The 15,351-nt window shown below is 40.6% G+C and overlaps 2 protein-coding genes and 2 long non-coding RNA genes across 4 annotated transcripts in view; 2 read left to right on the top strand and 2 right to left on the bottom strand.

Annotated features, from left to right (window-relative positions):
- Positions 1-1,939, bottom strand: part of LOC116067082 (nephronectin-like) — a 28,896-nt gene extending 26,957 nt beyond the window's left edge. Inside the window, exon 1 of the mRNA XM_031323402.2 lies at positions 1,863-1,939. Coding sequence (XP_031179262.2) covers positions 1,863-1,939 — 77 coding nt within the window. The remainder of the gene's footprint in view (positions 1-1,862) is intronic.
- Positions 1-15,351, bottom strand: part of LOC116060888 (muscle M-line assembly protein unc-89-like) — a 295,447-nt gene that overhangs the window by 41,525 nt on the left and 238,571 nt on the right. The window lies entirely within an intron of this gene.
- LOC118493576 overlaps positions 1-15,351 on the top strand; it is a 328,097-nt gene that overhangs the window by 89,837 nt on the left and 222,909 nt on the right. The window lies entirely within an intron of this gene.
- LOC118493574 overlaps positions 1-15,351 on the top strand; it is a 208,194-nt gene that overhangs the window by 40,731 nt on the left and 152,112 nt on the right. The gene's annotated exons all lie outside the window — the stretch shown is intronic.

Raw genomic sequence — 15,351 nt, 5'->3', positions numbered from 1 at the left:
CTGCAACACAATCACACACACATCTATGTTCAGGGTTCAGACGGTTAGACAGTAAGTCTCACTCCCTCCATCGTCCTGTCTTTTGACGGAGTTCCAGTTAAAACCTACTTTATCTTCACATCAGGTCGTTTACGTTTGGCACTTTTGATGTCTGTATTTTTAAGTTTGACATTTCATCGCCTTTTTTTGACCTTCTGACGCCTGTTTTTTAAAACTTTTTTGTTGCCTTTTTTCGACCTTTTTGTTGCCTTATTTCCTCGTTTTTGTCGCCTTTTTTCGACCTTTTCGTCGTCTTTTTTATTTGTTTTTGACACTTCTTCGCTGCCTTTTTTCGACCCAATTTTTCGACCCAATTTTTCGACCCAATTTTTCGACCCAATTTTTCAACCCTTTTCTCGCCTTTTTTTTGACCTTTTCGTCGCCATTTTTCCTCGTTTTTGACACTTTTTTTCAACCTTTTTTTCAACCTTTTGTCACTTCTTCGCTGCCTTTTTCGACCCTTTTCTCGCCTTTTTTTCGACCTATTTGTCGCCTTTTTTTCGACCTTTTGTCACATCGTCAGTGTGGTCTGTTCCGGCTCAGACCGGCTGAGGTCTGAGAGTGTCACGTCTCCAGTTTCCAGGCGCCTGTCTCAACATGAAATCCATCAGGAACTCCTCCACATACTTTCTCTCTCTCTCTCATCTCTCACACAGCGCTGGAACAAGTACTCATTACTGCAGTAGAAGTACTAATACCAGACTGTACACATACTCTGTTACAGTAACGTACGAATACCAGACTGTACATATACTCTGTAACATTAGAAGTACTATACCAGACTGTATACATACTCTGTAACAGTAGAAGTACTATTACCAGACTGTACACATACTCTGTTACAGTAGACATACTAATACCAGACTGTACACATACTCTGTAACAGTAGAAGTACTAATACCAGACTGTACACACACTCTGTAACATTAGAAGTACTAATACCAGACTGTATACATACTCTGTAACAGTAGAATACTAATACCAGACTGTACACACACTCTGTAACAGTAGAAGTACTAATACCAGACTGTACACACACTCTGTAACAGTAGAAGTACTAATACCAGACTGTACACACACTCTGTAACATTAGAAGTACTAATACCAGACTGTACACATACTCTGTAACAGTAGAAGTACTAATACAACTGTACACACACTCTGTAACATTAGAAGTACTAATACACGACTGTATACATACTCTGTAACAGTAGAAGTACTAATACCAGACTGTACACATACTCTGTAACAGTAGAAGTACTAATACCAGACTGTACACACACTCTGTAACATTAGAAGTACTAATACCCAGACTGTATACATACTCATTACAGTAAAGTACTAATACCAGACTGTACACACACTCTGTAACATTAGAAGTACTAATACCGACTGTATACATACTCTGTACAGTAGAAGTACTATACCAGACTGTACACATACTCTGTACAGTAGAAGTACTAATACCAGACTGTACACACACTCTGTAACAGTAGAAGTACTAATACCAGACTGTATACATACACTGTAACTAGAAGTACTAATACCAGACTGTATACATACTCTGTAACAGTAGAAGTACTATACCAACTGTACACATACTTTAAATATCACAAAGCAGTTAAAGTCACAATAAATAACATTAAGAACTTAAAGTACTTTATGTTCAAATTAGGTCATAAAAGTTGTTAAAAAAGTTACAATAAATTCAACATGTAGAAGCGCAAACACGCTGTTAGAAGATGCCGACATGTGTCAATATTACTGAATCATTGTGTTTGATTTTTGTTTCAAAAACTGTATTTAAATTAAAGATATAAAACCTGTCGTAGTCCTCGCGCTGAGCCCGCTCCGCAGACCCAACCAGAAACAGCAGAACCAGGCCGACCCGGGTCAGCATTCTCCGCCTTTAACCCGGACAGGAGTACATCCAGGTCAGTCCACTAACGGTCCGTCCGACCCGTGACGAAAAACAAGCTAATATCAAGCTAAAAACAGCTAATATCCACTTTTGAAAACGGTAACCACGGTAACCACGGAGGGGGGCGATACGGTTCACAGGAGGGAACAGTTTTCGACAGGGGGACAGACTTCGACACAACACCTGTTGGTACCGGTATCAACGTCAAAATGTCTCTAAAATCGAGACATTTTGTGAAATAAAAGCCGAAACGACGCTACAGGAGGGTTACACATTAGATTTGTAGCCGTTAAAACATCCGTTGTTTAAATAAATTGGGGTTGAGTTGGCACAAAGACTTAATCCTCTGTAAAATGAGTGAAATGTTAAAGTTGGAAGAGTTTACGGTACGAAGCGTCCGTTTAGGTTCTCCTCGTCGCGTCAGCGGCTCTGAGGCTCGGTGGAGAAAAAGTGTGTCAGGCTCGCGCACTCTCCGAGATTGGTAGTTATGAATTGAACGTTGGTGTCGCGTGTCGGGGTGGGTGGTATGTGGAGAGAGAGAGAGAGAGAGAGGAGAGAGAGAGAGAGGATCGAGAGAGAGAGCAGATAGAGAGAGAGAGAGACAGAGAGAGACAGAGAGAGACAGAGAGAGACAGAGAGAGAGAGAGAGAGACAGAGAGAGAGAGAGAGAGAGAGAGAGACAGAGGAGAGAGAGAGAGAGATACAGAGAGCGAGAGAGAGAGAAGCGAGAGAGAGAGACAGAGAGAGAGAGAGAGAGAGAGAGAGAGAGAGAGACAGAGAGAGAGAGAGACCAGTAGAGAGAGAGAGAGACAGGAGAGAGAGAGAGAGAGAGAGAGAGACAGAGAGAGAGAGAGAGAGAGAGAGAGAGACAGAGAGAGAGACAGAGAGAGAGAGAGAGAGAGAGAGAGACAGAGACAGAGGAGAGAGAAAGATAGAGAGACAGAGACAGAGGAGAGAGAGAGAGAAGAGAGAGAGAGAGAGACAGAGACAGAGAGAGAGAGAATAGAGAGAGAAAGAGAGAGATAGAGAGAGAGAGAAGAGAGGAAGTGTGTCGTCATATTTTCTTGTCATCTCCTCCACACACAGATACCACACACACACACACACACCCACACCACCGACACACCCACACACACACACACAGAGACCACACCCCAGACACACACCCACCCACACACAGAGACACACACACACAGACACACACACAGACACACACACGAGAGTGTTTTCATCGTGTTGACTGTAAACAGCTCGAGATCATTTGTCAGGAAAATAACGTCCAAATAGACGGTAAATATTATATATTATTATAATAATATTATAATATTAATGTATAATACTATAATATTATACTATTATACATTATATGGTCCAAATGTGTCCTGTGTGTCCGTTACCATAGATACATATACATACATATACACATATCTACGGTCCGGTATACCTCACATCTCTCTCCTGTAAACTGAGAGGCATCAGGAGCTACACGTCCACGTTTTAAACTGACAATACATACAGCACTTTGAAGTATTACTTTCAAGTACTTCATACAGGACAGTTATAACGGACACTGAGTCCAGAGCAGTACTGACAGAAGGTCACCAGCAGAGGGCAGCAAACACCAACAGCTCATTCAGAGAGGCTTTATTAGCATAATGATAATAATAATAACCGTATACACACACAGTTCTACTAACGCTCGTAAACAGAGAAACATTCAACATGTTTACACACAGATATACAGATATAAACATTTAACACGTTTACATCCAGTTATACAGATATATAAACATTCATAAACATTAAATATTAGGTTAATATTCGTCCAAAAGCAACAATCACGTCAACAAAATGTAACAACAAGAATATAACTGATGGATATCAGCACAACATGAAAACAAGAATATTACAGTAAATAGTATGTGTGTGTGTGTGTGTGTGTGTGTGTGTGTGTGTGTGTGTCTGTTTGTGTGCGTGTGTGTGTCTGTGTGTGTGTGTGTGTGTGTGTGTGTGTGTGTGTGCGTGAGTGTGTGTGTCTGTGCGTGTGTGTGTGTGTGTGTGTGTGCGCATGTGTGTGTGAGTGTTTGTGTGAGTGTGTGTGTGTCTGTGTGTGTGAGTGTGTGTTTCTGTGTGTGTGTGTGTGTGTGTGTGTGCGTGTGTGCGTGCACGTGTGTGTATGTGTGTGTGTGTGCTGTGTGTGTGTGTGTGTGTGTGTGTGTGTGTGAGTGTGTGTGAGTGTGTGTTTGTGTGAGTGTGTGTGTGTGTGTGTGTGTGTGTGTGTGTGTGTGTGTGTGTGTGTGTGCGCATGTGTGTGTGAGTGTTTGTGTGAGTGTGTGTGTGTGTCTGTGTGTGTGAGTGTTTGTGTGAATGTGTGTGTGTGTGTGTCTGTGTGTGTGTGTGTGTGTGTGTGTGTGTGTGTGTGTGTGCGTGTGTGTGTGTGTTTCTGTGTGTGTGTGTGTGTGTGTGTGTGTGTGTGCGTGTGTGCGTGCACGTGTGTGTGCGCATGTGTGTGGTATGTGTGTGTGTGTGCTGTGTGTGTGTGTGTGTGTGTGTGTGATTGTGTGAGTGTGTGTTTCTGTGTGTGTGTGTGTGTGTGTGTGAGTGTGTGTGTGTGTGTGTGTGTGTGTGTGTGTAGCCTCTCTCTCTCTCTCTCTCTCTCTCTCTCTCTCTCTCTCCTCCCACTCCTCTCCTTCTCTGAGTCTGGACTCAACGCTCAGAGGCTGCAGATGTCCAACATCTGTGCTCTCTCTCTCTGCCATCTCTCGTCTCTCTCTTTTTCGTCCGTCCTCTCTCTCTCCGCCGTCTGTCTGCACAGAAGAGGAGACACAGAGTTTGGTTTCTTCTCTCGGTAAGAACTGTCCTATTCACATCTGCCGTTAACATCGTTAAGCTCAAGTCTGTCACGAGTAGTGGGTCTTCCTCTGCTTAACTGATCATCATTTTATTTGAAGGTTGTGGAGACGCAGCAGCATCACAATGCAGCAAACAGACGTATTTATAAACAAAGATCAAAAAATGGAGTTTAATGTTGTCAAAGTCCGCGTCTGTTGACTCTAATTAAAAATCTTTCTTTATGTAGTTTTTTACTCTGAAAACAGTAAATGTTATTTAAAATCCTTTCTTGATTTCTGTTTGTGTCATTTTGTGTCACTCTACTGTGTGTTTGACACATCCTCTCATTATATATATATATATAATACTATATATATATGATATCTGAATATATATATATATATATAGATATAGATAACCAATTTGTGTCCCTGTATCTATGAAAACATATCACAGTCTATAATTTAGACACTACTTGTCTTCAAAATCATTTCTATAAACCAAATTTCCTCTTTTACAACTCATATTTTGTTTTAGCTTGTGTCTTATCTCTGGGTGTGTGTTGTGTGGTGTGGTGTGTGGTTCTCTGTGAAGCTGTCCCTTTTGGGTTCCTCCAGTCTGTCTCTCTCAAGAAAGAATGATTTCTCCAGGGTACTGTAAACACACTGTTATTCTTTAACTGCTCTATGGCATCATTAATTAAAGACTCATATGGTGGACCGGGGGGCCGACAGAGTGTGTCAAGTGTACAGCTTACCATCACCAGAACTATAAAAACAATATTTTGCTGTCTTTTTTTCCACTGCAACCTGTAAAAGGAAAAACGGTTTAGACGAACAACAGAGAAATAAACATTTAACATTCCCGTAATGTTGTTTTTGGTTTGGGAAACTTTGGGTTCTCGAGCAGTAGACCGCTGCTTTTCTGGCTTGAAGGTCCTGACAACATAAAACTTGCACATTTTATAATAGTTGATTCTCCTATTTATCGTTACTGAGAAAATAGGTACGTACTTACAGGAGAACTAAACATGGACAATACTCCATCGTCAATAGGATTTAAAAAAAAAAAAACAACCCGGTCGGATTCTTGTAGATTGCTTCCTTTTTTTTAGACGTGCCTGATGTTCTGGGTCCTGTAGTTCGAACGTAGCTTTATGACTACAGGTTGACAATTTTGTTTCAATCCACATCACATTTTGTGTGTTTTTCCAGAGATTGACTCTGTACTGAGACAAAAAGTTTGAAAATCAGTATTAAATGTCTTTTTGTTTTTTTTTAACCGTGCAATATGTGTATTTTTGACATGGCATAGGTTTCCTCATATTTTTTTTTTTTTTTTTTTCCTTTATTTTTTTCAGGGAATGTTCACTGATAGTCAGCCTCTTCTTTTTGTGCAGGAACGCCTGATCACATTCTTTTTTTTTATCCATTACCTTATTATCCTTTTGGGTGGGGAGATAGCTATGCCATAATCAGAAATATTATAAATATATATATATATATATATATATATATATATATATATATAGGCTATATATAAAAGAACAAATGTGTACAAAAGTTAGGCTGCAGTTACAAAATGCAGCACTTCATTCGCGGAGTCTCCTCCTCTCGCACGCATCACACCGGGAGCTGTAGATGTAAAGAAAAAAAGAAAAACAGGAGAATTACCTTTGAACAAGTGTGGGAAAGTCGGAGGTATGGAAGCAGTTAAAAACAGTGTGGGCAGTGACAACAATATGTTGTTCATCATTGTTTCTTTTTTTTTTTTTTTACGTTTCTTCATTCGGATCCACTTGCGATCCGTTCCATTCTGAATAACAGATTTCTGCAGTTCAAACAACTCTGAATTGTAGTTGAGAACGTCAGTTATTACGGCCCACGTAAAAAATTGTCGGGTTTAATCGGGCTCGGGCTCATAATTACAGTTAATGTTTCGGGCCGGGCCGGGCTCGGACGCAACGTGCTCGGGCTCAGGTAGGGTCGGGCTTGATTTTTGGGCCGATCTAAGCTCTATTTCACACTACATAAATCGAAAACGTGTTAATTGCAAGATAAGCAAAAGTGACACGGCATGGCACGGTCACCACGGTGATGATTCAGCACCTAAAACGTAAACATGTTAGAGTCCTTGATGAGGAGGAAGGGAGTTCAACAGCAGGGTAAAGTCACTACACAATCCTACTTCTGTTCCGTTTTGAAGTGAGGAACGTAACGTCCCTCCAGTGGTGCTGGTGTTTACTCGTTATCCAGCTTCACAAGCATGACAAGCTAGCGTTAGCTCGTTAATAACAGTAGTAAAGCAGGACTAAAGACACGTTTTTATTCACTCGCCTTTTTTGGCCCATTCATTTTTCAATCTATTGTCATGTATATATCCTGTGCTTTCTCCCATATCAGTTATTGTAGACTTAGTATTTGTGTGTGTTGTACTTTTTAAATTTCATTTTAAATTTCTTTTATAGCACTTGGTCATCTTAAGCTGTGTTTAAATGTGGTGAACAAATGAACTTAACTTGCACTTACTACAATGATGGTAATAATGTAATGAATAAGCTTCAAGTGTGTGTGTGTGTGTGTGTGGTCTGTATCTGCTCTTTGGGTTACTTACCTTTACACAACTATTAACTAAAACAACATGTATGTAAGTATGTATTGAGTTAATGTTTTTTTGTTTTTTTTATCCGATTCATCGATTAATCGATTATTAAAATAATCGTTAGTTGCAGTCCTACTGATATTTACTGTTAATACCAAATCAATTTATCAGTTTAAACACATTCCCATTTTCATTCTAACAAAATGACATAATTCCGTAACAGAGGTCAGAAATAAAGTCTACGTGAATCTTTCACAATAAAAGCTGATATTTACTAGAATCTGCTGCAGACAGAAGGAACAACAGGAGCATTAATATAGCCATGCGAGAGTGTTGATCTGCTGTGTTATTTCTCTCCCTCTCTGTTCTACCGCGTGGTCTGAGGATGGGTGCAGAATCATACCTCTTTGAGAGAGTGGATCCCGTACGGTCTGAGGTTTGGTTTCTGTGTGAGAGTGGGTGGATCAACACACAGTCTGTAACCTGCAGCCGGATTCTGATTAGATCAGAATCGAGGAAGGCTCGTCTTGAACCAGCTGCTGAAACGTGACGTGACGTGTGTGTGTGTGTGTGTGTGTGTGTGTGTGTGTGTGTGTGTGTGTGTGTGTGTGTGTGTGTGTGTGTGTGTGGCTGCTGTGGAGTTCTTATTTTTTATATATATATATATATATATATATATATACAGTATGTGTTGTTGCCATGCGGCTTAATAATGTTAATGATGTTTGTTGCACCCGTGTCCGCGTGTTGTCGTCCATTTTAGTTTAACTGTCTGAGTTTTGTCTCTCTTCTGTTTTCTGCTGCAGAGTGTTTCTAAAATGTATTAACTGTTGGTTTGGACACTGTGGTGAGATGTCATGTGTCTGTTGACATGTTTGGTGCACTTCATTTTGTCCTCTAAATACAGCAACATTACTGTAATATACTATACATGAAATAAATGCATAAATGAAATAGCGAGCCAACAGAGTGAACTGTGAGCTGAACTGAGCATGTGTAAAGAAAGAGAAGGTGCTGTGCTGCCACCTTCTATAACAACAGATTCTCACTCCCATCTTGTAAAATACGGACGCTTGATCAGGTGCCTTTGTCGTTATTGACGCTAAAAGTCTCCTTTAGCATCATATAACACGCTTTATCTAAACGCGCTTGGTCGGGAGTATTTGCGTCCCTTTTGAATTTCCTGCTCCATTGTCCCCTCATTTGCGAACAAGACCCCAATGTATTTTAACTCCTTCACTTGGGGTAAGGACTCATTCCCTACCTGGAGAAGGCACTCCATCGGTTTCCTGCTGAGAACCATGGCCTCCGATTTAGAGGTGCTGATCCTCATCCCGCCGCTTCACACTCGGCTGCGAAACGATCCAGTGAGTGCTGAAGGTCACAGGCCGACGATGCCATCAGGACCACATCATCTGCAAAAAGCAGCGATGAGATCCCCAGCCCACTGAACTGCAACCCCTCTCCACCCCGACTACGCCTCGATATCCTGTCCATAAATACTACAAACAGGATTGGGGACAAACTTACTGCCGAGAACCCGGACACAGCTCTCGCTTTGGTCGTACAGAGATTGGATGGCCCTGAGAAGAGACCCCCTCAACCCATACTCCTGCAGCACCTCCCACAGTATCTCCCGGGGGACCCGGTCATAGGCCTTCTCCAGATACACAAAGCACATGTATAATATAACTAATAATAATAATAATAATAATAATAATAATAATAATAATAATGTGTCTAAGATAAAGAACTAACACTTGATACACCCATGAGTTTGTTTTGTATAATATTTATTATTTTTTCTTTGTGAAGTTTTGAATCAACTGCATTTTTTCTTTCTTATATTTCCTAATGGTGTGTTTGATTTGAATCAAGGCTAATGAAGGTAGATGTTATCTTTTCACCCTTCGGTTTTACAGTCATTCACACACACAGAAAAGTGTCCAGTGTTAATAATTAAAGATGACCTCCCGGTGAAATACTCCTCTGGAGAACAGAGTGAAAGCTGCCTCCTGCTGGCTGTCTGACTGCATTACATCATGATCTCTTTCTTCTCAAAGCTCAGCTCATGATCGGCTCAATGTATGCATCATCAGATCATCTTTATTTATTAAAATGGTAGACTTTATTATATATCTATGCGTGTCTTAGGGGTGAAAAGGTAACATCTACATTGATTGGCTTCATTGAGCTCAGTGTGTCATAGGAAGTCCCACTCTCTTTAAGATATGATGGTGCCTGACCATTCAGAGCTTTGTAGATCAGGAGAAGGATTTTAAATCAATTCTGGATTTTAGAGGAAGCCAAACCAGATAATACGGAATTACAATAGTCCAAAAAATGCATGTACGAGTGTCATAAACCTGGCTCTAGGTCATGGCAAAACTTGGAAGAGACACAAACATGCCAATAAATCAGGTTATTAGGAAGTTGGTCCTTTCATTTCCTGTGGAGCAATGGGCCCAGGTGCTTCAAATCAGGCTGCATCAGCTGGCACCTTAAAAACCAGTCATGGATCGGATTAGAGCAGGCAGACACAGAGTCACACTGCATCTTTTACATATTTTGAGACAGGTTGTGCCTAAGTATAGGTGGTTCTTGAAGTTTGTTTATGTAGGCATTAAAGGATATATTCTGATCAATGATAACTCTATGATTCCTTACATTGGTGCTGGAGGCCAGCGCAATTTCATCCAGAGCTATCTTCAGATAATGAGCTATGGAGGTGTTTGGAGCCAAGTACAGTACCTTCAATTTGTCTGATTTTACATCAGGAAATTGCAGTTATTCCAGGATTTTATGTCCTTAATGTCTACGTGAAGTTAAACTACCTGATATGTTTCATCTGGCTTGATCAATAGGTATAAGTGGGTATCATCTGTATAACAGTGAGGTTAATTGAGTGCTTCCTAATAATATTGCCTAGATGAAGTCATTTTATAAGGTGAATATAATTGGTCCAAGTACTAAGCCTTGTGAAACACCATTGCTAACTTGAGCGTGCATGGAGATTCATCGTTAACATGAACAACTGAGATCAGTTGGATGAATAGGACTAAAATCAGTGCATCCATCCCTCGTCATCTGCTTATCCGGGATCGGGTCGCAAGGGTAGCAGCTTAATTATGGTGTTATTCTTTAACTTTGTAATTTATTTCAACATTTTTTGCAGCTGTTTTAACTTTCCATGTTTTATTGTTGTTCTTGCCACATATTGTTTCTCTTATGGGGGTGACTTGGTGGGTATTTAGGAGGTGATGGGTGGCTAAAGAGGAAAAACAGTTGTACTGTACTGTACTGATATTGTTGCACCCAATAAAAATGACACACATCTCGTCTACCTCAGTTTACCATTGTGAACTAACTGATAAAGTTTAACACTGGTATAGGCTGTTATTCAAACTGTAAACTGAGTAAATATTCCCCTGTTTCCCTCTCTGAGACCAAATCAGTCAGTCAGTTCCAAAGAGACACTTTAACCCACAGTTAAGAGAAATATAGGAAGTCATTGGACCAAAATATTCATATTCTTCTCCTACTTACTATAGTACTGTCAGTGTTGAGCTCTGATAGAGATGCTGAGTGAGTTTAAAGCCTTTCCAGTGTAATGCTCCTCTGGAGAACAGAGTGAAAGCTGCTCCTGCGGCTGTCTGACTGCATTACATCATGCTTTCTTCTTCTCAAAGCCTCAACACATGATTGGCATCTTAATTATTAACATTGGACACATCCAAATGTAAATAAAAGCAGGCAATGTTGATGGGAAACACCGAGTCAACACAAACTGCAGTGTGTGTGTGTGTGTGGTGTGTGTGTGTCGTGTGTGTGTGGTGTGTTAGAGGGATGGTTCCCCGAACCGAGCCATCGGTACCAGCCGGCCGGGTTCGGACAGATATTTAGAAATGATGTTGGGGTTTGGGTCAGGCTCGGTCACATCAGCGTGATAAGGCATTAAACATTTTAAATTTAAAACAGCTTATTATGTAGGTGCGCTCCTGTGTTAACATGCACTTGTTGCCCCGTTTGCGCTGATGCACTCATCTGTTGACATTTCTGAATGCCTTCTTACAGTTGCTTAATAAAAGCTTTCCACACAAGCAAACGTACATGTGTCATTAGTATGAGGAAAAAATTTGATTTAACTGTGTTGGGCTTGGGCCGGGTCGGTTTACTGCTCAGACGCGGCAGAGCTTGGACAGAAATGCTGCCATCCGCACTGCTAGTGTGGGTGTGGGTGTGGTGTGTGTTGAATGAGTGTAACATGGGGAAAAAAGTGTTGTTGCCATGCAGCTTAATAATGTTAATAATGTTTGTAGCAACCGCCGCGGTGTCCGCGTGTTGTCAGTCATTTTAGTCTAACTGTCTGAGTTTGGTCTCTGTTGTGTTGTTCTGCTGCAGAGTGGTTCTGAATTAACTGTTGGTTTGGACACTCTGGTGTGTGATGTCATGTGTGTGTTGACATGTTAATGCAGTTTATTTTGTAGCCTAAACATTAATCTAATACAGTGAAGCTTGAATTAAAAATACATAATAATTTTCAGTTTAGGGACTGTTTGTTATTTAATTAAGGGGCCACCAGAGGAGTTTTGTGGCCTCTAACCTAAAAAGACATGACCCTCCCATCGTGTGCAAGTTTGCACTTAGCAAAGAAGTACAGACACAATTTGATTTTTACAGCCATGTCATACATGAGTTAACCTCTGCATTCTCATCTTACACATCCCACTCCTCTGTTATGGTGGGGGGGCCATTTCAGTAGATTTACTCACTAACATTGTTGTGGAAACACAATAAGCATGGAAACTACATGCACACTTCGTGCATTACTGCATTACTTCAAATACTAAGTTACTCATTTAGTAAACTAGTATTCACATGAAATAAAACAATAAAACAGTGAGACCATTCAGCAAAGGACGCTGGGATATAACCAATTCAACACTGGTTGCTATGGACTTGTCACTATCGTCATTGTATATTTTAGCACATAGGTAAAGCTGCCGAAGCTGAACATTATATTCCAAAACACATATGTTTATTTTTAAAGCTTTTAAGTTACATTATAACAATTTAACAATTCGCCCTTATGAAATCCAATCGCAGCACGGCTGTTTTGGAACGCAATAGACAGACGCTTAAATTCAACTAAAATGTAACAGTGAACAATCAGTGTTGGACCTACAGTCTGTTGAGATGCCTCTCCAAACTCACCATAAAACGTTAAGACATGTTGAGAAAAAAAGATCCCTATTTTGCCACAATCCAGTGACACGAAAAAAAAAGTAATCCACAGTGATTAGTAGATCCACAAAAAGGTAAATGATACGGTGTATCCAGCAAGGCCGATACGAGCGTCACATTCACCAGCCAGCTCCAAACAGGTGAACGAGGCCTCTCACCTTCACCGTTTAAACAAAGTGGAATAAACGTATAAAAGTCCAAATCTACACAAAACCCGCAATCAATTAGTAAGCTGACATCACATGTATATACATGGCATTTAGAAAACCTTTAATACAAGGTTGGCACGGCAAGATGTCCAGACTAGTGCAACAGTAACTTTAGTTTTTTGCGTCCTGCTGCTCCCATCATCAGCCAGGTAATGTTTTTTTATTAAAGCAGTATATGGAATCAGATGTATTACCTATCACCATTTAGTTGTTTTGTGTTATTTAAGATATTTATTTAATATCTGGTCATGCCAGATGTAATTATTCCACAAATTTTTTAAACAATGCAATTACCCGTGTGAGCCACCAGGGGGGCAGCGCTCCTCCTGCCCCCCCCAGCAAACTCCACGTATGGGGTCAGACCATCTGCTAGGGGGCCGAGACTGAGAGCTACATGGATAAATATGCACCAAACAAGCCACTTTGACATTTTGCTCTTTTCATGAATAAAAAAGTTGGGTGACCCCCCCACCCAGACTAAAAAATGTTGGATGACCCTCCCCTTAGCATAAAATAAAAAGACATGACCCTCCCCTATTTTCCTCCGGTGGTCCATTCCATAAATACCGAACGGTCCCTTAATTTACCTTAACTGAACAGCTTCGGAGTCATTGGAAAGGTTATATGACTTTTTTTCAGGTTGAATGGTGGTCGTCTCGCTCCCCCCTAGCGCCTGTGAGCTGAAAAACCACCCTTGCAACTTTGGGCAGGCGAGCCGCCGGCCTCAGCGTCAGGTAGATATCAGGTCACACAATGTAACGAATTGCTTCACGGCACTGTACACATACGCCCATTCAGGAACCGGCTAGCAAGGTAGCGATGGAGTTAAAAAAAAGAAGCAGAAAGCTAGGAAAGCATTGTCGGAGGAACAGACAAAGAGGAAACGGCAGACTGACCGAGAGAGGAGTCAGACACGAGTAAACATAGGAGCTGCCAAATATTTATTGTGAAGCTGTAGGGGGAGCTCTATAGAGAAACCTGCCAACAAAAAGCGAAGACATGGCCAAAACTGCATTGCGCCCCTTTAAATACCTCTGAGCTGTTCCCTGCTGAACTGAACATGTGTAAAGAAAAAGAAGGAGCTGTGCTGTCACCTGCTGGCTGTCTGACTGACTGATATGATGCTTTCATCCAAAGAGATTTTTACAATGTTCATCTCATTGAAAATATAAGAATACGTAAATAAAGTAAGTGTGTGTTTTTAATGTGTACAGTTGTGCAGGAACACACACACTTGTGTGATGTTTCTAGTGATGGAGACAAAGAAGAGCAGCCGTACCTCTCTGTTTGATTTAATGTCTTTGATCACAGAAGTGTCAAAGGCTACTAGTTAAAGGGAAGTACAGTTTAAATGTTTACAGTTTTTTTTCTTTCTTCTTAACACTTGTTGCTGCTGTGAGAGCTGATAAGAAAACCCAAGTCATGTGAAATGGACTTCACACCCACGGAGCTGCTACAGTATAAACAGACTTGTTAACTGAAAGAGGAACAAGTCACGATGTGAACATGTCAGGGTGTCACACAGACCATTAATTATTAACACTTAAAATATAAATGTGACTCAAAATGTAGATGGCAATGCTGCGATTCATAATCTGTAAAATGTTGCTCACAACATGGAAACCAAAGAAAGCATTTTAGTATTTATATGAAAGTGGATCAATCAGCAGCCCAGTTCAGACCAAAGAACATTCAGGAAATGATCACCGTGCTTGAAGCCAGCTGTAAAGCTACCGACGTCATACAGTCGACACGTTTTTGAAAGGAACTCTGGGAGATGAAGTCCCAGGGGCCCGCCTGAAATTACACTGTACCGCCAAAGCTGCAGCTAGAAACAACTTAACTCAAATCTTACAATATCTTACGGACAATAACTTTAAAGCAAATATTTTGCACATATTCTTATTTTGACTGTAACACACTAAAACACAAAGGCACATTACTTTTTGTGAAAACCTACTTGGCATCCGTGGCCTTTTTGACATGTAGTTTAAAAACTTTTTATTTGAGTCTCTTTCTGATCCCCTTTTCAGTGGTTTAACAGAGGTGAGGTGTTGTTGTGTTCACCTACTTACAACTAAACTGCAGCCACCTACATAGAGATAGTTTTCTTTGTATGAAGATTATTAGAAGCGGCATTGGCCAAAATGTAGTACTTGCACAACATAACTACACTCATTTAACCTCATGCTCATTAACCAGCTTATGTTATGCATGCATGTGTATGTATGTATTTCTATACATGAGAATATGTATGCATGCATATAACACCCCCAGTCAAAGAGGAAGGAAGAGGGTTTTACTTGATGCGGATATAGACTGAAAAAAAAAGTCAAGACATCATTTCACCAACAGTCAGGATGGAGGACACATCTCTACTCTGGCTGCTCTGTAAGTAAACTGTGTTTCTGAAAAATATCAGCTGAAAGAAATAGAGATCGACTGATACTGGTTTATCAAGGCCGATACCAATTATTAGTAGTTAATGTAACCAATAACTGATTT

Source organism: Sander lucioperca, chromosome 17 (genome assembly GCF_008315115.2).
Source record: "Sander lucioperca isolate FBNREF2018 chromosome 17, SLUC_FBN_1.2, whole genome shotgun sequence".
In the NCBI taxonomy this organism is placed as follows: Eukaryota; Metazoa; Chordata; class Actinopteri; order Perciformes; family Percidae; genus Sander; species Sander lucioperca.
The sequence above is the reverse complement of the archived record's forward strand: the minus strand, read 5'-3'. Positions and strand labels throughout refer to the sequence as shown.